General features: G+C 36.0%; 1 protein-coding gene across 1 annotated transcript in view; it reads right to left on the reverse strand.

Moving 5' to 3' along the window:
* The window catches only part of LOC124163324 (transcription elongation factor SPT6), a 56,941-nt gene extending 38,113 nt beyond the window's left edge, over nucleotides 1–18,828 (reverse strand). The window contains exons 1-7 of the mRNA XM_046540149.1: nucleotides 18,328–18,828; nucleotides 18,154–18,241; nucleotides 13,327–13,532; nucleotides 13,014–13,130; nucleotides 11,475–11,489; nucleotides 4,418–4,581; nucleotides 4,179–4,322 (exon numbers count right to left, since the gene is read on the reverse strand). Of these exons, the coding sequence (XP_046396105.1) occupies nucleotides 4,179–4,322; nucleotides 4,418–4,581; nucleotides 11,475–11,489; nucleotides 13,014–13,130; nucleotides 13,327–13,532; nucleotides 18,154–18,241; nucleotides 18,328–18,366 (773 nt within the window). The 5' untranslated portion in view covers nucleotides 18,367–18,828. The remainder of the gene's footprint in view (nucleotides 1–4,178; nucleotides 4,323–4,417; nucleotides 4,582–11,474; nucleotides 11,490–13,013; nucleotides 13,131–13,326; nucleotides 13,533–18,153; nucleotides 18,242–18,327) is intronic.
* Nucleotides 18,829–18,835: the final 7 nt, after the last annotated feature.

Here is an 18,835-nt window from a genome sequence, read left to right on the forward strand (position 1 = left end):
TTACACCTGGACCAAAGATTAGTTCACTTCAGTACATACACCAATAATCCTGGCAAACAATTTCGTGCTGTACAAACAAACAACCAATGTCTCATACGTCACCTTCGGGGTAGCATTTCCCTTCCTGCAGAGGGCCTTGTAATTTACAGCAGATGGCATAACTATATAATTAAACTATACCCCATCACCCTTCAGGTAAATAATATTTTTTGAAGGATTGCCTCAAAATTCCAATGTTGCACGTGAGTCAACCAAAAAGGCACTGCATTTAAATAATTTACGAGTCACTCCACTATAATTCAGAAGCAAATATTTGATCCTAGGGATCCTAGATTTTATTCAATTATGTATTCATGCCAAACTTTAATACAGCAGTTTTTAATTCATCTATACAGGAGTTTTATAATGTATATCCCTTGGATAAGAAACTGGTTTAATTATTACATTTACATAGAAATTTGCTTAAATAATATCTCATCATTGGATGACAATAATTATTATCATATTTAACCACTATGTCATTGGTAAACTTGAAAATCAAGTAATGCAACTGATTGCCTAATACAAATCTTCAGTTTAGCTCATGCATAAATTGGCCTTAAGCATAATGCAACAGAAATAAAGATAACCAAAATCGGCAGTGCTGATAGTTTATCATTAAAGCTACATGTTACATCACTATGACCTGAATCAGTTTTTTAAAGAACAATTTTTTAAACATTTAAGTATAACAAAAACAGGATAGAGCATTGATGTATTCAACTTTTCAATATGTAACATAACAAGCTAAGTCTTGGCCTCAAATTAAACCATTAATCATGACCACATGGCAACTTGATTGAAAAGAAATTTATAATTCAAGGCACATTTCTAAAGCAAAAACGTGAAAAAATTAAAACTAGCATAAGTTACAGCCAATATTTATTTGCTATATGTCTCAATGCATTTTTTAGGTGAATACACACCCATACAGAAATTTTCATTAAAATCTGAGAACCTAAGCGTCATAGGTTTGTTGAATTATGATGGAATGGCCGAGAAATTATTATTAATAATAATAACACAATAATGAATGAATTCATTCTTTCGTTACGACAAAATAGGGATTAGTTCACTTCTTGCTAGCAAGCACACCAATATTCATGGGAAAAATGCAAGTCTCCATATTTTATCGCTAAAATGTATCCAAGGAGTTATAAAACAAAGCTAAGAGTTATCACACAAGGCAAGTTTTGAAAGAGATTTGAATTGCCTTAATACCTAGACCGAGAAATTGAAATTAATAAAAAAATGCGAGTGGGACTGAAACACAAACACTCCAAGGAGATAAAACAATGGAAAAAAGTGATTCAACAAGGATTGTATTTTCTAAGCGGTCCCAACAATGTATCGAAGAATACTGTGATGCTCTTATACAGCACAGGAGCCCCGCAGAGCTGCTGCTAGTGGTAAGCCTAAGGCTCGTAATAACAAAGAATGGTTATGAAAACACTATACATATTAAGTGGGTGATGATAACATGAAGGCTAATTCATAGTAGCAGTTAGCAGAGGAAGTGGAAGTGGCACTTAAGTAACAGACAGTTTGTTTCCACTACCTTTATAGTAGCTTCATACACCACAAAAATGCACCACTTTGAGGTACCTATCTGCACAGGATCACAGTTAATTGCGCAAAATAGTAGCAAAGTGATACAAAATCTGTATTAGTAAAAATAATTACGATCATTACCTCTTTCTTCCAATCATCTCAACATTGGCTAAGAATCGATACAATGTATCTAATTAATCCGGAGGGAAAACTGCCAGGATCCTTAAAGAGGAGACAGCCATATTAAAAATCCCTTTAAAGTTTGGTTCAAGCCAACCTCCTTGGTTCAGGCAGATTTCTCTCCACTGCCTTATACATATTGCTCTCAATCACAGCTTCTGTTCATGAATACAAAGTAACTACTTCCCTGTCACTATGGGCTTAAAGGTTCTCAGGGAAATGGTACACTTAATGTAAGAGAATGAGCAGCCAGGTATTGATTTAGAGTTTTTATATCAAGCCCCAATTCGCTACACTCTAGGTACCAAATAAAGTTTCCATCCACACGATTTAATTACCATCAGTCAGCAGTATCTAATAGAAAAGCTAATGTAAGAAAAAGATAACTTTCTTGAATAACATTATTCACTCTAGTTCCTAAATGAACATACTACATACATACTTAAGCCTGGGAGCGTGGAAGGTGCTATCAGCTACATTTTTATCAGAATGTAAATGAATTGCTACCACTGCAACAATGTAACTCTTTATGGCTTCAAGTCATATACCAATTTAACAGCAAGTCAAAATTTCAACTACCTTCAATGTTAAAATTTATTCACTTTATGCTTGCAGATAGCTTTCGTGACAGCCCTGACTCTTGGAAGGCTTCGCTGATGGGGAAGGGATAATACCAAGGAGGTTGTAAATATCTGGAGGCGCTTTTTCCAAGGCTTTAGCAGGGTCAAAGTTATGCCATCTTGGTTTGACAATTTTTGGACTTAGTCTCCGACTGATATTTTGAGGTGGCCAAGTTTTGTTCTAAAAATGAACTACATTATATGAAAAATTATAATCAGTAGTATTTCCCGGTAATTGTCACTGGATTTTTCCCATCATTTGCGACACTTCTATTAACGTATAACCTCTGTGTCTGTTAGCCACTTTACTGGTAGGGATATTCTTGAAAATATACTTTATTATGTACTGTACAGTGGAACCTCGTTATAGCGAGTACGGGCTATAGCGACACCCCCGCTATTACGAGAGATAGCCGATGCACCGTCAATTGACCCTATAATAAGCGTGTTAAAAAATTCGTTTTTACGAGACCCTTTCGGCGTTGGCTCTCGCCATAGCGAGGGTTTCACCGCCGGAAGACTTTCATCAAGACTCCTTAACCTCTGTAATTGCTAGCGAACTGTTAGAAATGAAGTTAATGGAGTGCACAGTCTCAAATTTATGAGGTACACTGTCGTTCGATAAATATAATGATTGACGAAACAATGTTTTGCATGATTTTTATTCAGTGCGGCGCTTATAAATTGTTTGAATAGTTAGTCGTTATTTGAGTAAGGAAATTTAGTGATGCAAAAAAACATCGCCTTTCGTCTGGATTTATGCTTACGTTTATCGGATAGATGTTTATCTGTCGCCGCAACACTCCTGTTCCTGTATATCTGTTCGCAACAGGTATATTGGCTATTATTTGCTCCACCTCCGGTAAAGCGACAATTCGCTATAGCGAGTGTTTATTAGTGCACCGTAGGGTGTCGTTATATCGAGGTTGCACTGTAATTGTTAGAATTCCGTTGGCTATAATAAAATTAAATAACAGTATAAGTGCAGGTAAATGACTAATTTATTCTTTACTCAGCTGAAAATAAAATTTTCAGCTGAGTAAAGCATTGGTTTGAGCTGGTTGTAGAACATAACTGTGGAAATTGATAATAATTTATCCCTGGGAAAAAATGTTTGAGTCATTACTTTACGAATCCTAGCCTGAAGTAAGAATAAAAGATTTCCATTGTGCATTCCATAGTTTATTTTAATGTATTAATGAGTTATGACCAAAACTTTCACCACATAGAAAGCATTGACCATTATGGGATTGTCAATTTTTTGGTTAAAGTGGGCTTATCCTACCCAAGCACCCCCATTCCAGCCACACTTCGCTCAAAACCAGTGGTGCCCCATCCAGATATTTACAACCTCCTTGGATAATACTGAGAGATAGAGAGAGAGGAGAAGCAAACTTAACGCTGCCAAATGTACATATCCAACCTAGTTTGTCACTGAAAACATGAGAGTTATGGGTGGCAACTGGTATTTGGACCCGAAGCCAAGACAATACACCTACTCATTTGGGAGATACTGAGGATAATCCTTTCACAGGAGCCCATGACATTGTCAGCTACCACGCTGAATGAGGCACCGTTGGTGAAAGGCATACTTAAGCCATACCAATATTCCTGAAAAGGGTTCATTTTTGCCCAGGCAGAACTGCACCGAGGCACCAGTAGTTGCAGTCACCTACCCTGAAGCATGCTTTTCCAGAGAAAGTCTTCCCTCTGCCGCATGAAGGTGTTTTCCCTTTTTGTCTAGGACCGCAAGCATGTAACATTTAAAAAAAGGGCAATTTTACACACCTTCTGGGAGCATCTTCTCCTTCATCATCATCTATGTATTCATCTTCCTCTTCTTCATCTTCCTCTTCATACTCATCATCATACTTTTCAAATTCATCATAGTCAAAATCAACACCAAAAATATCTTGAGCTTCTTGCAATGCCCTGAGGAAAAAAACATGATACATATTTTTTTTTAATTTCAAGCAAGATGGTAAATTCCAACAATTTATAATTAGAATGATGAAAAGAATACTTACGCATTGGAACACGTAACTTTCCGTCGTCGTCGCTTTTCTGTGATGGGCCTTCCATCATCATCCACAATAAAGTCATCTGTCTCTGAATATTCCCCTTCAGAGCCTTCTTCATCAAAACGTTCAGGGTCAGTCCTTATACCCCTTTCAGATGCTCTTTCCTCATCCTTTTTTGAGGTTGAAACATGAGGCCATAGTTAATTAAGCAATTTACGAAAGTCATGCTATCATACCCTCACAGTCACCCACAAAAATATGCATATATGTACTGAGCATAAGCTTGGACCCTTAAATTTCTATTAATGATGCATTCAATTGCAGATCCAAAAGCTGAGAAACTTTAAGAATACAATATCTGTAAAGATACAGTAAAACATTCTTATAAGAATCGATTCTAATATTTCATGACCTAACCAAAAAACCAGACAGGCAAAAATATCTGACCAAAACTGGCTTATATGAGTCACATTATTCAACTTGGATCCTTCATTGGATGCATAAAGAAAAAAAATTAGGCTTAGCATATATCTATGGAACAGTATAAGCAAATAAGATTAAGCAGGCAATCAGTAATTCCAAAGATCTTTCTACAACAAGTGCGAAATAATTTCTGCGACAGTATCTTTGATTCCCAACAATCTAACAGTTCCAGATTTGGGAGATTTCATTAAGGAATCTAAGTCTTTAATGATTGCCACATAAAGCATGAAAGAGTTATTTTTAATCCCCTTGCTTTCAAGTTAGTATGAAGGTATAAGGTAATGAAGAAAAATTACTCCCAAGAATTCAATGAAAAGGTACCAAAAAATGAATATCACCAAAGCCCTTAAAAATACTATCAAGGAGACATTGCGAGAGTGATGCTCGGGATCTGGATGCTGATGATATTCTCTGTAAATGTATAGATAAGGTAGAAAAAGTGTGACGGCTTTCTTCCGCATAGGCCCGGGTTTGAGAGATATTCGCATGTAAAGATTTTGCACTTCATGAGTTCTCTTTAGTAATCACTCCCTCTAACTGTCACGTTGGTTGAGTGGTTAAAGGCTTAGGTCCAGTGTCTTTTTAACATCGGCGGCCCAGGTTCGAGTTTCGATGTGGGATAATTTTTTTTCTCTCTTATAGTTTTAGAAATCACTGTCACAACTCATACCCGTTCATTTTATTTACTTGATTGGCAATTTTTTAAATTTTTGCATTAGTTAACAGATTTTAAATGGAACTCCGAATGGTGCCTTACCACAATAATTTGAGGACATGTCATTGCACGTGAATTTTTGGGTAATGTGCTCATCCTCGCCCCAGCCATTGCTCCCACAGCCTCTTCGTATATTTATAATCTCAACTCTTTCTTCTCACCAAATAAACACATTGGCTTTCCTCACATTCAGTTAGTGACCCTTGCCAGTTTTTCCTCCTACCCTTTATGGCCCGTCGAGTGCAATGACCGTATCTTCCAGCAGGCTGCTCAAGCTGTTTTTTGTTGAAGTATTCCTTGTTTATCTTTCACACAGTTGGGCCTCAAAGACTTATTCAGGGATTAGCGAGGGTCAGCTGCGGAGGGAGGGTTGTCAGGGCGGAACACTTTGAAGGACGCTAGAAGGCATGTCATACTGGAGATAGGGTGAATAGAAGGATATTATGTAGTAAGGAGGGAGATTTGTAGGGAAGACAGTGGGTGGGCTGTGGAGAAAATCTAATGGAGGGAAAGCCCAGTGGAAATGATGCTATGAATAAAAGAATGCTGAAGTCGAAAAATACCGGTGCATAAAAAATGGAGGATAGACATTGAAAGTGAAGGCACATGCCTAAAAAAAAAACTGCAATTGATTGATTAATGGGTGTACGATCAGTTTATTAAAGCGAGGCGGAGGTTTGAATCAGTGCCGACTTTGCAGGAGTGGGCACTCTCGACGGCCAATCCGCGCGATAAGGTACCATTTGGAGTTCCATTTAAAATCCATAATCTTATATGAAAATAAAAAAAAACACCAATCAACTAAATAAAATGAACAGGTATGAGTTTTGACAGTAATTTCTAAAATTATAAGAGAGAAAAAAAAATTATCCCTCACCTGGAGTCAAACCTGGGCCGCAAGTAATAACACTGATGAAAGTCTTTAACCACTTGACCAACACGACAGTTAAGGATAGTGATTACTCGAGGAAAGTCATGGTGCACAAAATCTCTCAAGCCTGGGCCCATGTGGAAGGAAGCCGCAACACTTTTTCTACCTTACCTATATATGTATCTTCAGAAAATATCATCAGCATCCAGATCCCGAACATCACTCTTGCGATGTCTTCTTGTAAGTTAATATGCATTGTACACTAAAAGTTCCACTTTTGCAACCTAATATGCAGCTAGATATCCCATAATCACCAAGTAACACTAGATGTTTGAAACCACAATTGGAAATTTTAGCTTCTTTGTATGTTTTAATAACCTGAAATAATGTAATTACATGCCCGCATATCCATTATGGCATGCCATGAACTATCACGAAGAAAAGAGAACAATATACACATTCAAGTAATCATAGTATAGAGGAGGATGTAGATAAACTAAAATAGAAAGAAAAGTTTGAGGAAAGGAGCATGCAAATTTAATACTAACACCTCATCTTCATTAAGATTTGAAAGAGTACAATTTGTTATGCACTATAAAATTACCTATTTACCTAATTAGGGAAATTCTGTGTTAGATATAAAAGATGAAATAATATTTTTCAGTAATTCCTCAAATCTAGTGATTCCTCTTCAGATTATTCTTGGGTATATCAAAGGAAAATCTGCTTAAGGACTGAGGGGGACTGATGAGTTTGGAATAATACAAAAAGTAAGGGGCAACCACTCTTCCTTGTCCTCCTTCATTGCCAAAATTTCTCTTTTACACACAACCATTAAATGAACACAGCATGTGAAAGCCTTAAGTGGTTTACCAAGTTCATTAATGGAAATACTGAAAAAAATGTATTAGTTTAAATCAGGGATGTGATCTGGCACTTCAAGATTTGTAAGTCATGGGTTCCTTTCCCCATACCTTTAAATGTGCATAACCTAAAAGCCTTGCAATGGGATCCACAAAGGCACAATTACCAGTGGTTGAGTGTGCATTTGGTTAAGTGCACTTATGGGACTTAACACACCTAAGGCCATACCACCTTGGAGGATAGAAATTTGGAAACAGAACACTGCAGTTTATACGTATGATTAACTTAAATGAAGAAGGCAGTGAGGCAGAGTGGAGCAGAGTAAACCCAATTCGAATCCCTGAGGACAATGGTCACAAAACACTTGAATTGGTGGGTAAGGGAATTATTTCCCATACTTCCACATAGACAGAAAAACCTGAAAGGCACAAACCAGGTGCTCAGACCCAATGGATTCCCTCCTTCCCTTCAACACAAACACTGTGCACTTGTATGCAGTTGAGTCAATGTCACGTGAGGCATGAGCAAGTGAATATTAGAAAAAGGATTGTTTAAGAGGCATTAGTATACAAGCACTCGTGTCACTTCCTTGATGTAAAGAGAAACGAATCAATGAGGAAATGGCCTATGGGAGCCAAGAGATTGATGGTAGTGAATTGAAAAGGGTGCTATGACAGCAACCACAATGGTCACAGAAAGAGAAGCATTGGCTTGGGAACTAGAATAAAAATTGAAGATGAAAGATAAAAATACAGTGGAACCTCGATCTATCATCCTTTTTCAGGGGGATGGATGAAAAAAAACGATGAATGCAGGAAAACGATCAACGAGGGACTGTTTGGCTAGGTTGCCTATGTCCCCGAAAATGCTGGATTTTGGCGAGTAATTAAGATATTCATTAAGGGATTCAAACAAGATTTTAGCTGATTACAGGAATACTAGTACTTTATCGAGACACTTAGGTCATGTTGTTGATTCGAATAATATCTCTTTCAAATATCCTTTCATCATATATTTCATCTTCATACTCAATAATTTGATACTTGAGATAAGTAAAATGCACTGCATATTCATAAGAATTAATCATATTGCGACTTTTAATTTATTTTAAAGTAGTTAAATATTGTCCGTGATACAACTTTCAAGTAACCTTGCCACTTCAATGGGAGAAAAAGAAAATGATCAGCAAACTTCGGAGAAATTAGAGGTTAGCCAAAAATAGATTTCTGGGAAAAGGTTTGTAAAGGATAGCAAGAGAGAAATAAAGGAGTGGTTACAGAAAAAAATTATTGTGTCAGACCCTATAAGATGAAATTAATAGATAAAGTTATGTTACTAAGTCATAGACTGAGTGGGTGAAATAGTGTTTTCATGGAAGGAGGGCAATCAAACAGAAATTCATTAATATATTCATTAATTAGGACAACAACTTGTAATGAACGAGGAAATTGAGAGCATCCTAAATAATAAAATGAGTGAAGGGCCAAAATTTTAATCAGCAATGGGAAGTTCTGGGTTTCTGGCCCTAAACCAAACATGTAATTTTGTGCTACCACCTCAGCAATTAACATGTACATAAAGACACTTTTGCCCCCCTACCCTAAAGGCCATTGTCCACGGAACAAAACCTTTGGTTGAGTGCCACATCGCATCCTTGGTTTAAATCTACACAAAAGAAACAACAAACCTCAAACAATTACCAAAAACATCCATATCTGAAGAATAAGATGGAGAACTATGTTTAAAAACACACATTAATAGAAAGTTTCAGCTAAGTAAATTATGTCAGCAATCATTGATTGGAATCTCTCCATCATGAAGTTCCAGAGGGAAAGAAAACAAGCATTCCACTTATAGGTACACTTTAATTCATTAAATCCTTCACCAGAAAATAACACAAGGAAGTGAAATGAAGACTATGAAATAGGGTACATGGAGTAGCAATGTTTTAGTTCTCCTCCCGCACAGTTATTGACATTTTGGTTAACTATATAAAATTATTTCTGAACTTCCAAAAGAGCTAGATTTTCAATAGTTATAGTTCTATGATGATACCAAGGAGAAAAAAGAATAGGAAAATAGTGCATGGGTCAATGCTGTTAGTCTAGGTAAGACATGGTGGATACTTGATTGAAAGATTTGGTATTTCTAATACAACTGGTTGCAGCAATATCAAGCTATGTATGACCATCCCTTTTTCAATGTACACACTTCATACTCCTCAGTTTAAATAACAACTGAAAATTAAAGTGGTTCCAGCATCTAATGAAGAGCTCTAACAGATATGTGCAGGCAATTGGACACTTGGAAAGTATATTCCACAAGGACAAAAGCTGTGACATTTGAAAATGAGAAATGAAAAAATACTAATTGAAGTGCAAAGAAAAAATGGTGGAGTGAGTAATTCTTCTTTGAGTTATTTTGTCCCTCAAGATACAATGATAGCAAAATTTGGTCACCTAATTTGAACAAAGAACGTTTATGATTAAAACGAAAACAGCAACAATACATAAGGTCCTCCTAAACAATTTCATGAAAGTTAAACACACACTAATGGCTGCATAAATATGACATGGGTTATCTCAGAAGCAGTTACATACGCAGCATGGTATAGAAAGCAATGAGTAAATCTTGAAATAATACAGAAAAATACTCTATTCTAGAAAGGAAGATAAAGAAATGCAGGCCTCCTGATAATGGAAAATGATGGAATTTATAAATTTGATAAACAGTTTAATGAATGCACTGATTTGACAGTGAAGGATTCGTGCAAAGTACAGTGAAGGGAAAAATTAAAACTCAGCTGGTTTATGAGATCTAACAGTAGTTAACAGGCTATGCTAACTTTGCCTGCAAACAAAAGGAACTAATAACACCAGGCATACAAGTGTGAAACTGGAATTTTCCCATAGATTGTGCCCACTATCAGTTTAAAGACCGTATGACTGCTTCTGCAACACCATCATCCTATGAGTCCCACATGAACTGAATGAAAGCAACTGAGCCTGAGCAACTAAAACCTGGTGAAATAAATAACACTGATCGCTACCAACAAAAAATAATTGATTTGAATCAATCAAAACGTGAAAAATTACAGCAATATGCATAAAGGCAACATAAAGTCATTTTGCTTTAAGGCAATGCCCCCTGACACACAGCAAAACGGGTTACGAATACGATCAAGGTGCTCAATTGGGAAATACTAGTGCATGCAGCTTATTCTCCAGTCCGCCCGGTTACCATCTGTTTGCACCATTGGAACATGCACTTGCCAAACAACACTTCGATTCATATGACAATGTACAATAAATGCTCAGCTTGAACTGGTTCGTCAAAGGAAGAATTATTTTTTTGGTCTGGCATTCATAACCTGCCAGAGAGGTGGAAAAATGTATGGATTTTAAAGGAGATTACTTAGAATAAAATATTTTTTTATAATTTTCATATAATAGATGCAATATTTTCACAAAAAATTCCAGTTTCATACTTCTTCACCAGGTATGAGTATTTTCACATATGGACAAGGTAAAACATCTCAATCTCAACATAAATCATACTGAAAAGCTAGAAGATACACTTCACTCTAAATATTTAAGAGGTTCATATAAAGCTACGTCATCAACATTTGGATAGATATTTGATGTCTAGAGGAAGCATTCCTTTTCTGATGCCACCATCTAAATTATATTTCCAAATCCCAGAATGAGCTAAGGACTTATAAAATGAATGAAACGATTTGTAAACTTCACGTCATGTGCATAAAAGGTACCTAAGGAGCAAAAATTAATTCCAAAATTCTATGCATGAAACCAGTACAGGTAATTCATATTCGTTTCTTACACTTCTCTATTTGTAACCTGATGAGTGATTAAATGCTTCTCATGAGTGATTAAAATAGATTTGAAAATTTTAATCTGCTTGCACAGTTAATTTGACTGCAATAGTTTCCTTAAATGTATGAACATGAAAATGATTAAAGGAAATGAAAAATATTTATATACATCACTAAACATACACTAATCAGCTAAAGTAGTAACACATTCAAATATATCCTAAGTTCCACCATAGAGGCAACAAGCTTTTTCCACCCATTCATGTACACATGCACAAAAAATGGAATTTTAACATACCATATCCTCCCGTTCCTACAATCACAATGGAGACAAGAAAAAAATATTTATTAGGAGCAAATATGGATTTAATATAAAAAATATAATTAATCAATTTATGCAGAAGGTTAATGTAACAACTTCATGAAATAAGGAAAAATCTGCAAAATGTAAGTTCCTTTGTTTTTAATTTTTCATCCACATGCTTAACAGATTTAATACTTTCACAGAGCTGCACTGTTATTCTCTGCATGAGTGAAGGTAAGATGAATCCTGCATCCAAATGTTGATGAGACATACTCATCAGATGTAAGGAGAAATAGACTCTTTGTACACAGCCAAGAGGTTATAACAGAGAAATAGATGATGAAAATAGTAGGAGGCATGAAAGATTTCTTTATGAGGACACTACATAAATAATTGTGTCAAATGTAGCTGGCTGTGAGCAAAAGGGGATAATCAAAAGATACATCAAATCTAGCTGGTAATGTTACTACTTCTACCATAAAATAAATTTCTTAAACATTTGAACAAAAACCTAACTTGATTCAAAGAATTAAAATCCTAGCCCACAGCTCTTTGCACTGCAAAATTTTCACTACGTAACTACCTTTTTCCCATATAACAACTCAGGAAAAAGAATTACCCAAATGATAACAAATTGCAAAAAAGAAATATCAAGAGAGGAAATAACCCCTATGAAAAAATTGTATAAACCTGTTTCAAAATTTTATACAATTTATACAATTGCCATGGCAATGTATAAATTGTATATAATCTTAAGATGGGTAATACGTAATTAATTCTATTTTAACGATGACTTCGTCCATTCTCTTCTCATTATAGTATAAAATTGGATATGAAAAAAATATATTAGGAATTTGTCACCTTGAAAAAGAGCCATTTTTTCCCCGTGAACATGAACGAGTATTTTTTTTACTAAAAGGAACGCCGGACTCACAATTTTTTTTCATCAGGATCTTTGCTCATACATTAGTGATTACTTTAAACTAAACCATGAGTCTGTATTCGCATGGCCTTTCCCTGTGGATGCTGATAATGAAAAATAGTGCAAGGGAGATTTATTTGTAAACTTTATTTTTTTGCAGCTGAATCACTTCATGCAGTGAATATTTAATGATAATAGTGGGATCATTGTGGACCACTTAGCATTAGGAAAAAAAAATCATGGCTTTTCATCTCACAGGAATGGAGTTATGTATGAAAATAAAAATCACCATGTGTTGCGCATTGCGGCACTTTAGGGGTCACGCCCAAATTTCAATTGCTCATATTTCGTTAACAAATGACAATTGGAGGCTAAAATTGAACACAATTTCTAATAATACCAAAATGTATGACCATGGTAAGTTTCATGAAAATCCGAGTCGGTGGGTGTCATTTGGTCAAAATATTGGTTGATTTGACATGGAATGACCCGATATGGTTCCAATACAAATTCATGTAGCAGTGAATGCCCATGATAATCAAGTAGATAACAAAAGACAATGATTCAGGATCGAATATCTAATACTAAGTGACAGATTAAAAACAACTCACATGGTCCGATCCTTCAAACAGCTCATTAGCAATGGCATCTCTTTCATCCTCCTTCTCCTCACCTTTTTCTTCATCCGATTCTTCATCTTGAAATCTTTTGAGCCGTTTAAATCTTTTCTGTAGAAATCAATTTTGAGGTACATATATAAATCAAATGCACATGTTGAGGACCAGTAGCTAATGTAAATTATGAATGGAAATTTTGCGAAGTTGCAGAAAGGTAAAACATGTTACATGCACCTACGTATGTATTGCTTTGGGCACATCCTTAAGAAAAGAGGTTACTATTTTCCTCTGCTTACTAATTACCTACCCTGCGCTCAACTTTTACACCAAGATTTTCTTCAATGAGATCATAATCTTCATCTTCCAGTCGATCATCAAAGTCATCTTCATCGTCACTTCCTTTTTTCCGTTTTTTTGAACCACCCGAGACATCTGAATCATCTCCATCACTTTCTTCAATTGGATTATCATCTATGAGATCTTTCAATTCTTCTCTGATTTTTTCTTCATCATCTAATGAAAGAAAAAAGTATTGCTGTAGCCATTCATAAATTATTTTTCACCAATCAACTGGCAAAAAATGCATAACCATGTTTCAAGCAAGCACTTAAAATGCAGCAAAACATCTTCAATAATACGCAAATTTAAAATTCCTTCATTATAGTTAGCTCATAAACATATTGAGAAACCCCACATCTTAACAAGTCTGAAATACATGTCTAACTGATTTTGGGGTACTGAATCAGATTACAAACACTGGTATTGACTGGAAGCTGAGAAAGGGTCACATCTCTGGATGATATGAGTCTGCTAAAAGAGCTTCTGGGAAGCACACAATGGATAAGGTTAAAACTAGACAAAAGGAGGACTATAAATAACGACTTGAGTCCACGTGCCAAATCAACAAGGACCATGTAATTATGTTCTCCACTTTGAATATGATATTAATATCATTAGCATCCATGCTTAAAGGATATTATCAACCCAGATGGAATTAACCCAACTGTTGCTTCTAAGTAACATCAAAAATGTAAACATTTTCAGCTCTGTTCAGGAAAGATTTAAACTACGCAATCTTTTTGGCTGTAAAGTTTAATGGTGAAATATGTAGCTGCCACAATACCTAATTATGATTGAGTAGAAAATTTTCACATTTTTACAATGAGAAGTCTTGAAATTTAATTTCTTCCAAAATCAGCTTTGGGTTAGAAAGGGTTAAAACCTGCAATTTTCAAGTCTGCACTTAAATTTAAGGACTTTAAACTTTGGACTTAACATTAGGCAATATCCATTAAGCTCATTCCCACATAGTTTCACTGCATTGAATCAAGCAAGTCATGCCTCTACCAAGATAAATTTTGAGTGACGGCAAGAGAAAGGGGAAAAATTGAAAGTAAATGATGAATAGGTGTACTAACAGGAGTGCAAAAAGGTAATGTGAGATCTATGGGATATGGTAACTGGGAAGAGAGGAGCCTAAATACCATAAAAACACCATCATGGTAAGTACATGCAAATTCATTAGTACATAGGTGTAAAGAAACACATTCATAAGCATATACAGAGCATTTTCTTCGTTCCCATGAAATAGCTGCTACATAAATGCAGGATTTTCAAACAATTATTGAGCAAACAATCCCAGACGACAACCTTTATCCTTCCTTATTCAGACATTTTTTTCTTAACTGTTGCACAAGTACGTAACTTAAGCCTAGACAACCTTAAGCAGTAAAATTTTAGACCCACTGTGTACACAGATAGCTAGCTTTTATTTATTTATTTCCACATCTCTGAAAACAGAACTATTCGGCCTTTACATTGGGGTTTTAGATAATATTTTAGCAATTGAATAGGCACAAACATCCATGTCCTGGATAAAGGTAATTTACCACGGCAGGATTCGAACCCACGACCTTTGGTTTGGCAGACGACGATTTTACCCCGCTGCCACTGAGGCCGGCAACATTTCATAGTTAAGGACTTGATTTTAAAACATGGTAAGGATATTGAAAATAAGTGTAGAAGAATTAGTTGATTTTGAGTATAGTGAACAGAAAGAGTAATACAAAACGGAGTGATTTGTGATGGTTTTTTCATGTGGAAAAGCATAAATGTCTCTGCCCCTTACAATTAGTACTGAAATTTCCCCACCTCTCAAATGAATCAATTTTGATGGAGCTTTTCTCACATGGCATAACTCTCAAAGGGTCATCATTCCTACAAGGTGATCGTCAATCAAGTTCAAGTACAGTTATAGCAGATTTCTCAATAAAAACTCTATTTTGGCAATCCTAGACGTCACGTTTTTCAATTTTTTCCCATGTATTCTTTGGGATTATTGAGAAGTTGACAATGATACTATAAATATTGGATGCAGCTACGGGCTATCACAGAGAACTTTCTTGGAAATTACTGAAAATATGGGCAAAATGCAATGAAAAACAACACCACAGCTAATGAACAGGTAATGACCACAGTAAAAGTTAGGCAAAATGCTGCTGACTCCCAAATGTACTTAAAGGTGTGCAGGGCAACCAGTATGACCTACGTAAGTATACAAAACTACCTTTCACTGCATCAAATAGGGTGGTTACGTATTATTTTTTATTGCCTAAATCGAAAGATTATTACTCCTGGAATACGTATTTGACGCATTTAGATTTTTAAATGACGATATCTATTTTTCGCGATTAAATGAAAAGTGAAAATTTTCTAGCGCGCAAAAACGAAACGGGTAAGTATGAATGTCAGGAAATCTCTCCGTGTGACGTATTTCTGGTTCCCGCTGCCGCCTTGTGAGGTGACCTTGAGGCGAGGCTTAGCGCTGATACGACGCAGGCTGCTAGCAGGTAGCTGAGTACCCTGCTGGCTGGTAGCGCTTGGCTTAAATAAGGATTATTAATACCTTATCAAGCGAAGAAAACTTTCCGACCTTAGCCAGTTTTAATAAGTGATTATTAAGACATGTTTCCCTGAGCTCTGCGCCTCATGCGTGCATTGGTAATCTCAGACGATGTATAACTCCTATCTTCTCGTATAGAAACTAGGTCCCTGTGACGTCACGTGGAGGGGCATCGCATGGGCGCCAATCTGGCCCTTTTCAAATGAGGATAAAAATGGACCATTGCCATTCGTCTAAACCGGTATTTCTAAAACGAAATAATTTGTATATTATGAATACAGTAATGGTGGGTAATGAATCGCAATCAATGCCTTTCATTTTCTTTGATGAAGGAAACTACCCTATTATGCACATGCGCTTATTTTGTCCATCATAGGTGCTGTTTAGAAGGGTATTCTTACACCAAAGGGCAGCAAAAGACACACTTATTGGCTAAAACAATGCGAAACCAAAATAGAGGCAATACTGCTGTGAATAGTTATTTTATACAATGCTCATGATTGATTACATAATGCAAGTAAACCAGGCATGCATGATGTTGGGCTCCTTCCATCAAAGAGCATCAAATTGTTAATGCTGAGATAGTGCCAAGCACAGAGATTTAACCCTCTTTGTGCGGTGGGAAGATATATCGACTTTTGCCGCTCGGGTGAAAATTGGGGCAGGACAATATATCGGCTCTCATGCAGTGCATCATTTAATTTGCTTTAACTTATTTCAGTAAACGTAAAAATATTTTGTCAATGTTTACCAGTTAAATCTTATCAATTAAAAAAAAAATGCACATGCATATGTAATAAAATAGCTTCGTATTGTTTTTTTTTTTCTAGTTGCCACATTTCACGAAAGTACCCTCCGCATTTCTCGTCAATACCCCAAGTAGAAGGATAGCACTAAGAGGGTTAAAGTTGAGATGGCCATGGCCAAAAATTCCTCACCAAAATCCTTGCAGGCTATCTATTAAAATATCACCTAAATGGTCTTCCCGACATGTGTACCTCACATTAACTTGGCAAATGAAAAATATCATGGGGGAATGGAATGATTTTTTGATGAAAAATCCACAGAGGAAAAACCATTCCCCTTGACTGGAATTCATACCCAAATCCTTCAATTTCCATCTGAGTGCTTTAGCCAGTTCAGATACCGAGACATCATTCTCCCCTCTGGAAATTTGAGGAGTATACCGGACAAGGTTTCTCTGTAGATTTTTTGCACAATTTTTGGATTGCAGGTGACTCCATAAAGTTATCACCATGGCTTGTCCTAGTACACTTAAATTTATTCTTTAAGTCTTAATTTTAGTCCATTCTAACCAAGGAAACCTGTGCATAACTAACTTTACTCCGTACAATGAATAGCTGGAAACTTAACAGTTAAAAAATATATCCAAGACAACCATATCACAGAAAACTAAGAGGGAGACAAGAAAAGATAACTGGATAATTTACAGGATCATTTGGGAAGTATACCTAGCCCACTATATATTTATGAATATGGAAGGGTGGCAAAGATTAAAAATCAGAGAGTGACAGCAAAGTAATTATTTACTTCTAAGTGGTCTCATATGGAAGGGCACTGGCAGATTTAAAGAGGGGGGACACAGGATCATATTGAAAAATGTTATGTTAAAAAAATTAATTCTTTTTAGTTAAATAGCTTTTGTACCCTGTATTTGAATGAAACACTAATATTTTAAAATTATTTCAACCTTCAAGTTGGCCATTTATTTCTTCTCCATTGTTAAATTTTAAGTGGGAGAACTTTCTCTAGTGGAATATTCCATTGTCCCCAATCCCAGGTCATAAAACCCCCCAAATTTGATGCTGAATCCACCCCTGTGGTAGGGGTACATATAGGATCACAACATGCGATTTTGAAGATTTGGGTAGCATAGATATTAAGTTCTCAGCCCACAGTAAAAAAAACTGGTTTTATTCGATATTTTCTCAACCAAATGGTCTATATTTTACGCAAAATTACATGAAATGGTGTTGAACACCGACATATTGCATAAATTAACTGCTGAAGATAGAGGCAATATAAACAAGAGTTTGTGCGTCGTCAAGAATGCTGCCATTTCATAACAAGGCTAATAGGAAGTTAATTAGACATAACGCACATTTGTAGATACAAACATGTATGAGGTTTGCTCATACTTCTTTACAAAACAATGAACAATTACTTGTGGCCTTCAGTGCACTTAGCATATATAACAAATATCAACACTACCTTCTTCGTCGTCCTCATCATCATCGCTATCCATTGCTCTCATTTTCTTCAATTTTTTCTTCTCGTAGTTATCCAACTCGGCCTCCTCCTGCAAATTAAAACTCCGTTACGATTAAAATGATTAATGCTTCACCAACTACCCGCAATGATTATTGAATCTTAAATGTGCCGCACCTCGCTTTCTTCAGCTTCAGAGTCAAGGAAATCTGCCATTTTCTGTGTTCTACTGAGTAAAAGCCGGTACTGCTAGGTAGGAATTGATGGTTTAAGTACCCAAAACTCGGTCGATTATCTATTCACTTGCTAGCACGTACGTAACAGCCCACAGACTGGTATTCACTACAAAAATGCACCAGGTGATAAACTCTCTATTTTTTCCCTTACTTGTAGACCGCTTGTAAACAACACAGAGATGGAGTACCCCAAAATTTGAGCTTTTTACAAAATACTCATTGCACCATACTTTATTAAAACATCATGTATTGACTGCCCAAATGAGCTAATATATAGCCTCAAAACATTTCAAAACCGTAAATCGGAATACGTGACTATGGGATAGAATTATAAGACAAGAATAATGCTTTCCCCTATTTACAATCACTCTATATTAATAATTGTACCAACGGTAAACTTTATCGTACAACATGGAGTCAGCCTTCATCACGCAAAACTTTAAAATAGT

The sequence above is a fragment of the Ischnura elegans genome, chromosome 1 (genome assembly GCF_921293095.1).
Source record: "Ischnura elegans chromosome 1, ioIscEleg1.1, whole genome shotgun sequence".
Classification (NCBI taxonomy): domain Eukaryota; kingdom Metazoa; phylum Arthropoda; class Insecta; order Odonata; family Coenagrionidae; genus Ischnura; species Ischnura elegans.